Here is a 16,014-nt window from a genome sequence, read left to right on the forward strand (position 1 = left end):
AATATTATATGCATACCATCTAAATACATTACATAAATTGGATAGCAAGGCTACTCTAGTCGATTCTGTCCTGCCTCAGTAACGTTTATACGATTAGGAGGCCTCCACACATCCTATATTTCTATTGAATTACACATTTCTCTAAATAAACTGTCAATCACCTGGTTTCCATGGAAACTGGGCGGTACGCTACCTGCGTGCTGCTGCCCGGAGTCGCTCTCGCTCGCTACAGGCAGGCAGCAGGCATGGGTTTGAATAGGATCCTCAAACCTGGCAGTGGCAGGGGCGCACTGTAGTTGAAGGAAACTGGAGATTCCTACTATAGCCGTCTACGTCAACCGATAACCTCCGACTCATTTTGTCTTTCAGGATTAGGCTTTATCAGGGAGACCCAGGTAGGCTATACTTGTATTTCCAGAATATTAGTGTTGATCAGTAAATAGATTTAAAACTCAACCAAAGCATGTCATCTGTCCGTTTCGCATGTGATGCAAGGTGGTGAGAGGGAGTGCAAGGTTCATCGGTTTGTTGGTAAAGATCCTTTGGCGCCATAAATGCAAGCAAGCTTCATTAGCCTAGATGAAAGGAAAAATATCAATTGTAACCAAAAAGACAAGTTACAGCATATTACTGATAGCATGGTAACTGTCGCATGTGCTTTGCATAATACAATAGCCTATACTCATTTAATTCAATAGCCTGATGAGCGCTTGGATAATTGGAATTAGCTTAACTGAAATGTATTAGATATTATAAATTAAAAGCTGATAGCCTGTCTGACATTGAGCCAATAATTTATCAATGAATTCATTGTATATGGGCCAACATTGTAAAACATTATATGCCAGGTGGTGCTTGAAATATGATTATAATGTTCTGCCTTTAGATAGGCTAAGAAGCCCTATATATTTTTGGTTATGCATATTTGTCTCATTTTCCGATCAATAAATTAATTCATATAGTAATTTAGTCTTAGATAAAGGACACAGCTATGTACTGTATCTGGCGATCATTCAAGGAAAACTATAAACTAACCAGCCCTATATAACAAGGTAAACACGATGAGTCAACTGAGCCGCCTGTAATTGCCTTGTCCATCATTCTATTTGAAGAGACGTGTTTATGAAAACATCTGCGTAATTTAATTCTACATTATCCGTCTGAGTCAGATTGATCGCTTTTTTTCTGGGAACAATGTGATATGAAACTGACAACTGAAATGTTTACTTCAGTTATTTCATACCGAAAGCTGTCACAAAGATTAACTTCTGTCAGTCAGTTTATGAAAATACTTTGTTCAATTTGCTCAGGTTACCTGATATACAGTGAGCTCCAAAAGTATTTGGACAGTGACACATTTTGTTGTTGTTGTAGCTATGTACTCCAGCACTTTGGATTTGAAATGATACAATGACTATGAAGTTAAATTGCAGACTGTCCGCTTTAATTTGAGGGTATTTTCTTCCATATCGGGTGAACCTTTTAGAAATTACAGCACTGTTTGTACATAGTCCCCCTATTTTAGGGGACCAAGAGTATTGGGACAAATTCACTTATATGTGTATTAAAGCAGCCAAAAGTTTAGTATTTGGTCCCATATTCCTAGCACACAATGATTACATCAAGTTTATGACTCTACAAAGTTGTTGGATGCATTTGCTGTTTGTTTTGGTTGTGTTTCAGATTATTTTGTGCCCAATAGAAATGAATGGTAAATAATGTATTGTGTCATTTGAAGTCTCTTTTATTGTAAATAAGAAAATAATATGTAAATACGAAAAGTATAACAATTCTACATTAATGTGGATGCTACCATGATTACGGATAGTCCTGAAGGACTCATGAATAGTGATGAGTGAGAAAGTTACAGACACACAAATATCATACTGTCACGATCGTTTACGGATGAGACGGACCAAGGCGCAGCGTGATAAGCGTACATATTTATTAACGTACTGAACACGAACAAAACAACAAACAAACGATACGTGAAGTCCAAGGTAGACTGATAACATACCTATACGGAACAAGATCCCACACAGACTGGTGCCAAACGGCTGCCTAAGTATGGTCCCAAATCAGAGACAACGAGCTACAGCTGCCTCTGATTGGGAACCACCCTGGCCAACATAGATCTACACAATCTAGACACTAACATAGACAACTTAACATAACAAGGAATATACACACCCTGACTCTACAAATAATCGTCCCCTGAGTCAGGGCGTGACAGTACCCGCCCCCAAAGGTGCGGACTCCGACCGCGCCACATAAACATAACAGGGTAGGGGCCGGGTGGGCATTCCGCCTCGGAGGCGGATCCTGCTCCGGGCGTGACCACCACTTTCTCTCCACCTCCCAGTTGTGCCCCTGGTCTGGTCTGGCACCGCTGACTGGAGCTGGACCCGACGACGGTGGATCTACCTGTACAGGCTCCAGACTGGAGCCGCTGACCGGAGCTGGACTGGGCACCGGTGGAGCGGATTGCTCTGGCTCCGGAGTGGAGCAGCTGACCGGTGCCGGACCAGGCACCGGTGGAGCAGGCACGGGCCGTGCCGGACTGGACACACGCACCACTGGCTTGGTGCAGGGAGCAGGAACGGGCCGGACCGGACTGGGAACACGCACCACTGGCTTGGTGCGGAGAGCAGGAACGGGCCTGGCCGAACTGGGAACACGCACCACTGGCTTAGTGCGAGGAGCAGGAACGGGTCGGGCCGTACTGGGAACACGCACCACTATCTTAGTGCAGAGAGCAGGAACGGGCCGGACCGTACTGGGAACACACACCACTGGCCTTGTGCGGGAATCAGGAATGGGTCGGGCCGTACTGGGAACACGCACCACTGGCTTAGTGCGGGGATCAGGAACGGCCGGACCGGACTGGCGACACACACCACTTGCTTGGTGCGAGGAGCGGGACTGGGTTCCCTTATAAACCTCCGCTCCTTCTGCTGCCTAACCAGCTCCTCTCGCCATGCCTCCACACTCTCCTTCTCCCATATCGCCTCCAGTAGCTCCTCCCTCTGACCAATTAACTCCTGCTCCCTCTGAACCAATAGCCCCCGTAACCTGGTGGCCTCCTCTCCTAGTCTGCAGATTCGCCCTGTCGCTGCCTCCTGCTGCCTCATCGTCCACGCCGTGTGCCCCCCCCAACATTTTCTTGGGGTTGCCTCTCGGGTGTCCGTCGTCGGCACGGTTGGCGCCGTTTCTCCTCTCCTGCCTGGGCATTTACCTTCGCCCATGGCCCTTTCCCCGCGAATATCTCCTCCCATGACCACCATTTGCCCACCTGAGACATCGCTATTCCCTCTTCCTGGGCACGCTGCTTGGTCCTCATTTGGTGGGATCTTCTGTCACGATCGTTTACGGATGAGACGTACCAAGGCGCAGCGTGATAAGCATACATATTTATTAACGTACTGAACACGATCAAAACAACAAACAAACGATACGTGAAGTCCAAGGTAGACTGATAACATACCTATACAGAACAAGATCCCACACAGACTGGTGCCAAACGGCTGCCTAAGTATGGTCCCCAATCAGAGACAACGAGCTACAGCTGCCTCTGATTGGGAACCACCCTGGCCAACATAGATCTACACGATCTAGACACTAACATAGACAACTTAACATAACAAGGAATATACACACCCTGACTCTACAAATAAACGTCCCCTGAGTCAGGGCGTGACACATACCTGCTCCTAAAATGCTAACCTTCCCTGTTATTGTAATGGTGAGAGGTTAGCATGTCTTGTGTGTCTGTAACTTTGTCACTCATCATTATTCACGATTCATTCAGGACTATCTGTAATCATGGTAGCATCCACATTAATGTAGAAGTGTTTAGAACCATAATCTATTCTTATTTACAATAAAGGTGACTCCATTTACATTTACATTTACGTCATTTAGCAGACGCTCTTATCCAGAGCGACTTACAGTTAGTGTATACATTATTCTATTATTATTCTATTTAATTTTTTTTCATACTGGCCCCCCGTGGGAATCGAACCCACAACCCTGGCGTTGCAAACGCCATGCTCTACCAACTGAGCTACCTCCCTGCCGGCCATTCCCTCCCCTACCCTGGACGACGCTGGGCCAATTGTGCGCCGCCCCATTGGTCTCCCGGTTGCGGCCGGCTACAGCAGAGCCTGGACTCCAAAATGACACAATACATTATTTACCATTTCTATTGGGCACAAAATAATCTGAAACACAACCAAAACAAACAGCAAATGAATTCAACAAGTTTGTAAAGTCATAAACTTTATGTAATCATTGAGTGCTAGGAATATGGGACCAAATATGAAACTTTTGAGTACTTTAATAAACATATAAGCTAATTTGTCCCAATACGTTTGGTCCCCTCAAATGGGTGAACTATGTACAAAAAAAATGCTGTAATTTCACCTGATATGGATGAAAATACCCTCAAATTAAAGCTGATAGTCTGCACAATAATCTCAGTCATTGTTGTCACACCCTGATGTGTTTCACCTGTCTTGTGCTTGTCTCCACCCCCCACCAGGTGTCTCCCATTCTTCCCCATTATCCCCTGTGTATTTATATCTGCGTTTTCTGTTTGTCTGTTGCCAGTTCGCCTTGTCTTGTCAGGTCTTACCAGCGTGTTTCCTGTTTTTCTCCAGTTCTGTAGTTCTTGTTTTCTAGTCTTCCCGGTTCTGTCCTTTTTGCCTGCCCCTTGGTTATAATAAATATTCTGAGAACCGAACCATCTGCCTCCTGTGTCTGCATCTGGGTCATATCCTGAGTCGTTATAATTGTATCATTTAAAATCCAAAGTGCTGGAAACAACAATAAATGTGTCACTGTCCCAATACTTTTGGAGCTCACTGTGTTTTATGTAGACTAATGGCTTACTACTGTATATACATGATTACATTAGCTTTGGGCATAACTGAAGGTTAATCAGGGTTTGGAATTAATTAATTAACATGGCAATGCACATGACAATTCTAATTCTAATTAAGTCATTCTCTGTTGATGTTCCTCAGGTTTGAGGATTTTCCTTGTTGGCGATAAGAAGAGAGAACTTTTCCATGACAGCTTGCTGTGCATAAGTGAGGTGCTTTTTTAAATTTCCGAGCAATCAGTAGCATTCACTTTGGTGCTGGGCTATAAACTAACCAATGGCGACTGAGGGGGGCCAAGATGGACAGCGTCAGGAAAAAGTTGTCTTGAAGAGGAAGTTGACCGGTCCACCCAGACTCCTCCTGGGCAAATCGAAATCCAAGAACCAGGGAGGTGACAGGTCTGAGGCTCATACTAAGAAGAGAAACAAAAGAGTGAACATCAACAATGGAACTCAGATGGATTCCTCCACCAAACAGTCAAATATAGAAGCTGGAGAGACGGGATCATCGCAACTTGTAGTCACTTCAGACGACCTCCACATGACCTCAAAAATGGACGAGGAACAAGCTTCATCTGAAGTACCCACTGAGCCCTCAAGGTGGCACTCCACCTCAGATGAGGATGAGACCAGTGAAGGCCAATTGGAAGGACACAGTAAGACGAGGAAATCAACAAAGCATGGCTGGAGAAGGTTGTTTTCCCCGGCTCTCATTTGCATCAGAAGACAAAGGAAGAAGTACGCTGCAAAAACTTCAATCCAGGATGGTGACCAGGGAGTTGTACGAGCTGAGAGACTAACTCATACTGAAGCAAAGTCAACCGGAGAAGACACCATCTCCTTGAGTGACAAGTGTGTTCGCGATGCTCCTGACATCGACAATGTCATGAAAAGGAGGCGCAGGTTTACCATCCGGACGTGGCCGACATTCAAGCGGCTCTTGACAGCTTCTTATGTCCGAGGCCAAAGGCCAAAACAGGGAAATGTTGTACAGGAGGTCTCTGAAGACGTCCAACAACAACCGTCAGTGACCTTCAGGAAGACATTTCAGCATTTTTTGATGTGTGGAAGAAGGGCACCTTCAGCTGTGCCTCCTCTGGGAGACAAGGACACCCAGGACCCTGGAGACAAGGACACCCAGGACACCAGAGACAAGGAGACTGAGGTGGAGCCAATGGGGACACAAGACAGGGGACAACAGTGCACATCTGATGTCCAGGGGGTTGAGCTTCTGGAAGAGGGGGCTGAGGTCAGAGGACAATGTACAGAGAGAGTGACAGTGTGTGCTGAAGTGAGCACCCTGCAGTCCGAGGACGGAGGCCCAACAGACACCCCAACGAGCCCAGAGTCCCTACTAGAGAGTCCCATCCCGACAACAGTAGTAAGACCAGCGGTAGATACAGAAGACACAGAGACCAGTCCAATGGGTGATTCAAAGGAAACAGAGATATTGGAACCTGAGACTATTACTAAAACTGGTACCGAATTATTGGAAACTGAGACTTCTTTCAAAACGAAGTTATGGGAAACGGAGACTTCTACCAAAACTGGCACAGACTCAATCCTCAGTGAGGTCATCAATGTTACCGTGGATACTAACGAGATGCAAGTAGATGAACTGTATCATATCCAGTGTTTAGAGAAGAACAAGGTCATTGAGTCAGACTGTGCAATAATCGATACAGTCAACAGCGTTGCCATGGACACTAATGAGTATCCCTCAGACTCAAATCAGATAATTTCTTCAGAGAATGCTGCAGAGGACACTGCTGATGCATCTGAGGAGAATGACACGCTCTGCAGGATCACGGAAGATAACATCGTGCAGAATGGCCAGCCCTTGACCAACATCAGCATCATCCCCGGGGCTGACTTGGACCAGGATGTATCCGACCAGGATGGCCATGAGGTGGGGGATGAAAGCAGCGAGAGTGGCCTCCCGACGGAGGGCCACCGGGACTTGTTGTTGTGTGGAGAGAGCCTGCTAGTGCAGACGGCTCGCTTCTTGGTCCAGGCAGCCATGAGCGCTGCCATAGATCAGCTCTCAATGGAACAGAGAGGCACTCCCACCACTGTCCACAGGGGGGCGCAAGGGTGTCAAGATTACGCTTGACACCTCTTTCGGCATGTTGTGACAGCATGTATGTAAGACCCCATTTGGATTAGCAGAGTTGCGTTCATTACGGCATACAACGGAAAATGTTGTAAAACATTTTACAACAGAAAATTAAATGAGAGTTTCTTATTGGACCAGTAGTTTCTGTTTCAATCCGTTTTCTTCTGTTTGGTGTCTAATGAACACGAACCAGGATTATTGAGAAAATATATTTCAGCATACATCTGTAAACCACTTTACGACTTGTTGTTAACAGACCAAATTGCTGCTGTTTGTATAAATCTAAACTGCCAGAGAACCGTATTGACACAATCTATTTTTACAATCAATCTCTTATATTGTACAAGAGGTGGCACTCAATTTGAACAATTACCATCACAAACATTTTAACTGTTCAGCGTGTCTGTGTTTTGAAAATGGTGGAACTAAGGGCTCTATTCAATCTATATCGCAGAAATTCAGCGTTACTGCGTGATTGAAATTTAAAGGCAATGTTCCCGCGTTAGCGGAGGCTGCATTCTCGGTAAACGCTGCATATGTCAGCTCAATCAGAAATGACCTTTACATTTCCATCGCACAATCTGTAGCGCTTCAGCGATACAGATTTAATATAGCCCTTATACTTCAATTACGGTTTATTTACCTATAGAACCAAAAGTCTCAGATTCTCAGATACAGTTTATCTGTATATCTGATGTAGCTCTGGTCCTCTGTAGCTCAGCTGGTAGAGCACGGCGCTTGTAACGCCAAGGTAGTGGGTTCGATCCCCGGGACCACCCATACACAAAAAAAAAAAAATGTATGCACGCATGACTGTAAGTCGCTTTGGATAAAAGCATCTGCTAAATGGCATATTATATTATTAAAAGCTGAGATCCACGATAGGCGAAACAGCCCCACTGGCCACCCCAGGCGCATTTGTTATTGTTTTTGTTTTGAGGCAATGAGCATCCAAAATCGTAGTACATACTCTGCTGTTCTATCGCACGTGCAATGATGTGTAACAATGTCTGAGATAAAAAAAAATTGTGTTGGTTGTTGATGTAACGTCTTCGTTGTTGTAATATCGCAAAACGGACGCAGCAGTTTCACCGCTACTGATTCCAACTTTAATTAATCAAACATTTGATTATGTATTTAAGATATGGTGATTATTTCACACAATGTCTTGCCCTCTGGTTGCTGTTTAATAGATGTTTAAGCATACATTGCTCAGTTAAAAAGCTTTGTCTCTTACGTGTATAGAGACGATACAACGCGTAACGTTACACCTGTAACTTGTCATAAGAAAATATTAGGTACCCAAGTCCAAATAGAACTCTGTGCTGTCATTTCTCTGTGTGAATGTCATTCTGGGCAAAGAATGATTACACACAATTTGACACATGGTGTATCTGGAAAAATACAACCTAGTCTCCAGACGGCTATTTGCTGTCGTTCTGTCATCATAGCTTGACCTCCTGGACTTCAGAGGAGATTTTGGAAACAAGACCAGCAAACATCTGTCTTGGGGCAGCACAACATTCAATACATAGAGGCTTGCTGGTCTTTGTAATCGGGTTTGGTTTCCCAAAGGCCTCTTTTAGAGGTGGGAGACTGTGAGGCAAACAGCAATGACATCATTAGAGGTGGATACCAGGCTCTCTTAACCAAAACAATGAGTCATCCAATGATATGAGCAAACTCTCTGATATGACCATGAGCAGTATTTCCTGTATGTGTGATCACCCCCTTGAGATAATCACTTCAGAGGAGTGAAGGGTGTTGACAGTCTTTTAATGTGACGGGTGAGGATTAATTCAATTGTGAGGAGAAAAATTGCCTTTTCTAATTGAGTTATGTGAGTAATAGCTGGTTGATTTGTTGTTGTTTTATGTTAAATGTGTATAACGTGCTGGTGGATATTTATTTATCAATATAAATATATTTTCTGTTTGAAAATTGTCACCAATTAAATGATCGGACAGACATGCATAATCTCACTCCCGGTCTATCTATTTTGAGCTTCAACATGTGAAAATCATCTTCCCCAGTGAAGTCTGCAGTGTTTTGTTTCTATAGCAATAGAGATATCTTACATTTAACTATAACCTACCTATCACCAAGAAACTACCTGTTTGAACCATTACCGTTCTGTTTAGTTTCTCAGTTTCTTCTCACCATGTTTCTTCTCTGTTAATTAAGGTACAATAATAGTTGAAAAAGGACATGAAACAAATTGATTGCGGGGGCAAGAGAGAGACAACACTTTCCATATTGAGGGAGTTTCACCATCAGTGACTAGATAATACCAATGGCCAGGTGCCAACTGGAAGAAAACCTGTCATATTATGACACCAACTTACAGCCTCAGCTTAATCTTACTTTATGGCAGATTTTAACAATATATTTTTTAGACGTTTTGTTATTATCACAAGTAAAACTGGACAGTTTGATGGGTTCCAGCACTAGCTGTCCTAGATTAAATTGGAATATACTTAACCTACTGCTTGAGAGAGAATTGTGCTGTCTCAGAGCCTGAAGCCATCTGTTGAGCTCCGTAGAGGGATACATAAAACATTCTGTGTAGCCGTTCCATTAACCAGCTTCACTCAAAGGACCATGGCTACGTCCCAATTCTCCACCCTTTTCCAGAAGTGTGTACTTGCACACTCCCCAATAGTGGATTTAAAAGCAAAGGATTGGCGTAAGCATTGGCTGGAGGGAGTTTCCACCTTTGTTAAATCCACGTCGGAACGTGTGCAAGTGCACACTTGTGGAAAAAAGGGTGGAGAATGAGAATTGTGACAGCCCAATAAGCACGGGGTAGAAGAGAGGCCTGATGGTACCTTTTGGGGATGAGTCTTTCAGCTCTTAAGTGGCCTCTGGTGGTAACAAGTTGTTACTACAAGAACAGGGAACATTAAGCCTGGTTCCAGAACTGTTGCTGCTCTTGCCTACTCATTTGCAGTCCTTGTCTAGCCAAGTTTGGCATGACAATGAGTGACAAGGAGTCGGCATGATATAACACAAACAGACTGGCACTCAGACTAGTGAACATACTAGGTGTGCTCTACTATAAATTGGGCTGCGGTGAGATTCTCCACCCCCTTCTCCAAGAAGTGTGTCCTACTTTCTCTGTCGTCCTCACTGGTTTAAAAACATTGTATTGGTGTAATCATAGGCTGGTTGAAGCTACCACTGTAAATCTTGCTTTTACTTCCATGAGGGTGAGTGAATGTGTTTTTACACTTCGGGGAGATGGGTAGAGCATAGTTCTACATCAGTGGAGGCTGCTGCAGGGAGGACGGCTCATAATAATAGCTGGAACGGCGCTAATGGACTGGCATCAAGCACCTGGAAACCATGTGTTTGATGTATGTGATACCATTCCACTTATTCCACTCCAGCCATTACCCGAGCCTCCCCAATTAAGGTGCCACCAACCTCCTGTGGACTACAGCCATTGTATACACTGGTGTGTGTGTAACAAACAGAAATAGTGAGGGAAAGGAACTCCGATATCTGAAACAGATGTACGGTTTGTAGAAACTAAACATTCTTATCAATGAGACAAGTTAACATCGGACAATCTGTTAAAAAATATATTTATTTACAAAACATTTTCCATGTATGGAAAAGTGACACAGATTTAGAAAACATGAAACCACAGCCATGTGGTAATGACAAAGTGAAAACGCCATAGAAGAGTAGCCAACTGAAACACACCAGAGGTCACACACACCAACAGGATAAAATGTAAATCTGATAATCCTAGGTTTATACTGTCTATCACAGTACATACAGCTTCCTGGTTCGACATCACCAGATGCATTATTCTACACACTCTGATAGCCATTGCCACATATCCCCCGTCAAATATGAAACTACAATCCCACGATCATAAAGCTTTAGAGAACTAACTAAGTTCAGAGTATCTCTTTTAGTCACTTCTACTCTTGCCTGGCTACCCAAACTCTTTGCTCCGGCCAAACGTTATGCCACGCCCACGGACGTTAGTTTCTTCTCCGCAATGAGTCTGGATCTGAGTACCTCCCCAACCCTTCACAGAATGTGAACACTTTGTTTTGTACAACGCCCCTCGTGGCCCTCGTCACCACAAACGACTTCAATGATGGCAACCTCAGACTGAAGTAGGTAGCGGACGACAGAGCAGCGGAAGAACTGAGTGTGAGTCGTCAGGCTACTTCTACTCATGTTAGCCTGTTATGAGCTAAACTAAGTCCTTCCTCTTAGTGTTGTCAAGGATAAAGCACATTCAACATGTTTCCTCTGTACTTAAACACTGCTAAGGTCCTTGCTATTAGAATGTATAGGTATATCAGGGGCCGTATGTGTTAAGTATCTCAGAGTAGTAGAAAAAAAATAAATAAAAATAAAAATGGTAGTGCTGATTTTGAATCAGTTTTGCCTCAGATCTAGAATGAAGACAGGGAGAACCGGATCCTGGATCAGCTCTCCTGTGATGCTTGATACATCCCCAGGTTTTCCAGCTTTAAAGGTCTTGGGACTTTGTCTTCTTTTGCATACACGTCCATTTTCCTAGGTAGTACACACTTCTTGAATCCTTTGGATTCATTTTTGAAGGTGAATGAAGCAAGCCAAGCTAATTCTCAGCTAATTGTCAAGTTTAGGTACACTGTAAGTGCTAGTTTGTTGGGGTTTAAGAAAGAAAAAGAGGAATACCAAGCCACTGCTCATGATTTTGGAGGGAAATAGTTAAACGCTCCAATATGTGTAATGATGTACTACCACTCATCAGTTGTGTACTGCAACATTGTGGGCATAAGAATTTGTCCCTTGCAAATTCCTGCAACCCTGACAACCCTCCATAACAACAAGCCAGGATCCATTTCAACAGCTACTTATTTCTCAAAGTGCATTTTCAGAAAACAATGCAGATTCATAGTATTTGCTAATTTCCAATCAATATACCCGCTGGTAAAATATGACAACTGAGAGTGACACATTCCTCTTTTAAAAACCATGTTCTATTCTATTCAGACATTCACTGAATAAAAGAACATACACTTTACACTGGAATCATATCACAGGGTTTCATCTAACCGACAGAGAGATGACGGTATTGACAAAGGACAGGATATAACCGGATCAGTGGAAAGATACTGACAAAAGGTAGGAATGCAACTGAAACAGGGTCATGTTCCGTAGGAATCAAACTGAAGAAAAATAAACTCAGAGTGAAACAGGAGGTACTATCTGGAATTGTCCAAAAAGAAACACTAGGTTTTGTTTTCCATTGCAAAACGTTTTACTATGGTGTGCCCTAATGGAAACTAACCAGATGTGCAGAGTCTCTGGTGAGTGCAGATGGGAGAATGAAGATGTCTTCCCACAACACGTTTTATTACATAGCTGTTATCCCCGGATAACTATTAGGGAATAACTTATGTAAATTACCTTGTAACAAGTATAAGTACATAGTTCTTACCAATTACCATTGCTAATCCAGTTTCCCAAGAAAACACAAAAAGAGAGGCTACTGCATAATCACACAAACAGAGTTATCAAATCAGGTATTCCACAAGTGGCGACTCCAGCACATCACCTATGTAAAGTGGGACTTGATGTGTTTCTTTAATTTCTACAGTTTTGTTTTCGCTTTCATTCCACAGCGACGTTGTCCACGCTCTCCTGCGAGATCTCAGAGTCTAGCGAATAGCAGGAGCTGCCATTGTCCTGAACTTCCCTGTTGGCCTCCTCCGCCAGCGCTACTGTAGTGCTTGCCGCCACCCCACCGCCCTCCGGTGGCCCCTCGCAGAAGTGTCCAGAGGCGTGGATGAGCTGGCTGCAGAGGCGGCTGTAGCGGTGGTAACGCGATGGCTTGCCTGTGTGCGTGTACATGTGCTCCTGCAGCTGGCTCTTCTGGGCGAAGCGCAGGCTGCACACGGAGCAGGCGATCTTGCGCTTTCGTGTATGACTGGTAGTAGAGGTGGTGGTGATGGGGGGTGTGCTGGTGCCACTGGCTATACCCCCTCTGCTCCGCCTTAGCTCGGTGGCTAGCTCGTCAGCTAGGGATTGGCTCTGTCTCAGGGCCTCCTCCAGGTAGCCTGCATCCTGCTGATCCTGGGGGGCCCCACGCTGCTGCTGCTGGTCCTCAGGGCCCACTGGGTCCCCTCCCCCGGCCTGGGAGAGGCCCTCCATTAGTCCGCTGGGATTCAGGGCACAGGTGGCGTGGCTGAACAGGTGCTCGCGGAGCCCCTCGGGGGACGAGCAGCGCTCGCCGCACCGGGGGCACAGCAGCGCCAGGGGGCCATCCTTGAACAGGAGGCCCTGGCAGGGGTTGCCGCCCTGGGCCAAAGGAGACGTTGGGGACCCTCCCTCGCCCGGTGCCTGGTGGCCCTCCTCTCCCTCCCCTTCCCCCTCATCCACCCTCTCCTGCTTGATGCGCGTTGAGATGTCCGAGTCGTCGCCGGAAGCCACAGAGGAGACACCACGGAGGAGACCAGAGAAGGGCTGACGGACCGAGGAGGGGACGCCCTCCAACCCCAAAGTCATCGAATCCTGGGCGGCGTGGGAGCGGCCCGCCCGAGTGGACGAACGCCCGTCCTCGGGGCCGCCCCCTCCTCGGGCCCCTGCACTACCTTTAGGGACCCCAGTACCCTCCTTGTTTGCTAACTGGGATGAAATCTGAATACCGTACAGGTTGGACATGCGGACAAGGTCGGCGGTGGCAGCATCGGGCCCCCCCTCACCAGGCTTACGGCACAACTGGTAGGCATGGAGGAACTTGATGCCCTCCTGCAGGCGGCCCTGGTCCACCGCCTGCTTGGGGCCCATGCCAGTGTACATGATGTGGAGCAGGTAGCTGAAAACGTCTGGCTGGATGTCCGTGGGCTGGATCTTAATGCACTCACTATGAAGATGCCGATAGACAGTGGGAGAGTATATTAGCCTTTACTCTTGAAACACATTCATATTTCCTCTCTCTAATAACAAAGTATCCCTTGGATTTTGTAAAGTTAGATATATGTATACGAACTAGTTAAGATCTTCTCTCGTGCAGGACATTCAGGAAAATACAATGTGCAAACAAACACACAAGTGCATTACCAGTCTCAATTCTATTCTATTCATCTATTCATTGCAGCCAAAGAAACATGTGGTTTACAATCAGTGCAATGTGAGACAACTTACACAACACCCCTTCTAATCCCCAATTTCACTGAAACAACCTCTGATAGTCACCAGACCCTGCTACTGTACAACATGACCCCAAAAAATATGGACAACTATTTACTTGAAGGAGCCTGCTATACACATAGACATTCATAACACCCTTAGTGTGACACAGAATGCAATAGTCATGCAGTATGCATCTAACCTTGACTGATGGATGAAGATCATCTTGAAGTAGTTGGAGAAGGCAGCCAGCACGGCCCGGTGGGCCTTGAAGTACACGTTGCCAATGGCGACTGTGCAGTCGCACAGGAAGCCAAACTCCCTCTGGACGTTGAGCTGCTGCAAGAGGAACATGCTGTGGCTGGAAACGTCCATGACACCCCCCACTCCACCTCATGTCACACACATAAACACACGCACACAGTAATTCATAATACAGGGTTAAAATTAGGTTCAGGAGAGGATATGTTGTGCAGACCTGGGTTAAAATAGTATTCACTTCCTTTCAAATACTTTGGGTGGGGTTTGCACTTCTGGGACTATTCTATTGGCTCCATTGTTCTATAAGCTCAATAAATGAACACAAATACACAAATACTATTGGAACCCAGGCCAGGTCTGATTGCTGTGCAATGACAACATGCGATTCTATATGATCAAACTCTTCCCCCACCCTCTAAAACACACACCCAACATATGTTCATAAAATGTCACACCTCTGAAGCATGCACTAAGGAATTTCTGAAGGTGTTGCTGAAACAATGGCGTACTCTGCTGGTCAAAGAACTGAAAGAAGCATCCCCCCCAAATAGACTGTTAGATGTTGGCATCTGGTTAACTTTCTACCTGTAGACATCTTTGATAATAAAGGAGTTTCACGTGCGGTGTGAAAAGATGAAACATTGGGGAACCGTAACCTAAAAATTACTTTGACAAAAAACAGTTCCTTAGACTTACGGCAAGGTTTTTACATTGTAACAGAGCGTGGGCCGGTATAATTTAATGTTACATTGTTGCAATCGATAGGGCATGTTTATATTGTAGCTAACCCTTTATTTAATTGTATCCATTTATGCTGCTTACTTCAAAGCAGACCGGTCAATATGATGGACATTCAGACATAGCAACAACGCATGCATTCTTGAAACCGCCACAGATAAAGGGGTCAGATTTCGGCGAATGGAATATGCAAATAACTGAAAATACCATTCTAAAAGATGGTCAATATGCCAGTCCCATATGTAGCCTACAACCCACAGCCGGTCTCAAGATATATTCGCCAGCTTGTTTCACGACAGCATCACATCGATTCACACACGTCTGCGTTGTAGACTATCAAGTGTTCCTGCCGACTGAATCAAGTGTTCCTTCTATACAAAATCAACAACCGTGAACAGCCTCGATAACCCACACGGGCCCCAATGCATGCATTTCGATATCCCCTCCTATTTGCAAAACAAAGCAAATACGATAATCGTATGTCTTTCTTACCACCTATTTGCGAAATATAGGTTTATATTTCGTACGTAGCCTATTTGTTGCCGCAGAAAAATTCTCGCACGGTCTCGCGCGTCTTCCTATGTGATTGTCTCCTGAGGTTGTTATTGATCACGTGACTGTTCTACAGTACATTTGCAATCTGTCATGAAAGGTGTGAACATTTTGTAAATACCGTGTGTGAAAAAAAGTTGTTCAAATTGTGTAAATACCGTGTGTTTTACTTCCCCCTAAAACATATGACGTTGGTTGACAAACATTGAAGTAGGAGTAAGATTCTAAATAAATTATTATTATTATTATTGGTCCTCTGTAGCTCAGCTGGTAGAGCACGGCGCTTATAACGCCAAGGTAGTGGGTTCAATCCCCGGGACCA

General features: G+C 44.9%; 2 protein-coding genes across 2 annotated transcripts; one reads left to right on the forward strand and one right to left on the reverse strand.

Moving 5' to 3' along the window:
• The first annotated feature begins 249 nt into the window (after positions 1-249).
• LOC121552484 lies at positions 250-7,543 on the forward strand. Its single transcript, XM_041865423.2, has 2 exons — positions 250-395; positions 5,025-7,543. Exon 2 carries the CDS (start codon positions 5,160-5,162, stop codon positions 6,993-6,995), a length of 1,836 nt encoding a protein of 611 aa, XP_041721357.1. The 5' UTR covers positions 250-395; positions 5,025-5,159; the 3' UTR covers positions 6,996-7,543.
• A 3,047-nt stretch (positions 7,544-10,590) lies between these two features.
• Positions 10,591-15,949, reverse strand: LOC121552730 (zinc finger and BTB domain-containing protein 25). The gene is made up of 3 exons (XM_041865749.2): positions 15,633-15,949; positions 14,344-14,533; positions 10,591-13,875 (listed from the first exon to the last, which is right to left on the reverse strand). The coding sequence occupies exons 2-3, from the start codon at positions 14,514-14,516 to the stop codon at positions 12,624-12,626; spliced, it is 1,425 nt and encodes a 474-aa protein (XP_041721683.1). The 5' UTR covers positions 14,517-14,533; positions 15,633-15,949; the 3' UTR covers positions 10,591-12,623.
• Between the last annotated feature and the right edge of the window lie 65 nt (positions 15,950-16,014).

The sequence above is a fragment of the Coregonus clupeaformis genome, chromosome 36, assembly GCF_020615455.1.
Source record: "Coregonus clupeaformis isolate EN_2021a chromosome 36, ASM2061545v1, whole genome shotgun sequence".
Taxonomy (NCBI): domain Eukaryota; kingdom Metazoa; phylum Chordata; class Actinopteri; order Salmoniformes; family Salmonidae; genus Coregonus; species Coregonus clupeaformis.

What these genes read in the sequence shown, in the direction of transcription:
- LOC121552730 (XM_041865749.2), bottom strand. Translation starts at nt 14,516, where the DNA reads ATGGACGTTTCCAGCCACAGCATGTTCCTCTTGCAGCAGCTCAACGTC. An exon ending in ATCTTCATCCATCAGTCAAG is followed by an intron (nt 13,876 to 14,343) that starts GTTAGATGCATA and finishes GCATCTTCATAG; the next exon opens with TGAGTGCATTAAGATCCAGC.
- LOC121552484 (XM_041865423.2), top strand. Translation starts at nt 5,160, where the DNA reads ATGGCGACTGAGGGGGGCCAAGATGGACAGCGTCAGGAAAAAGTTGTC.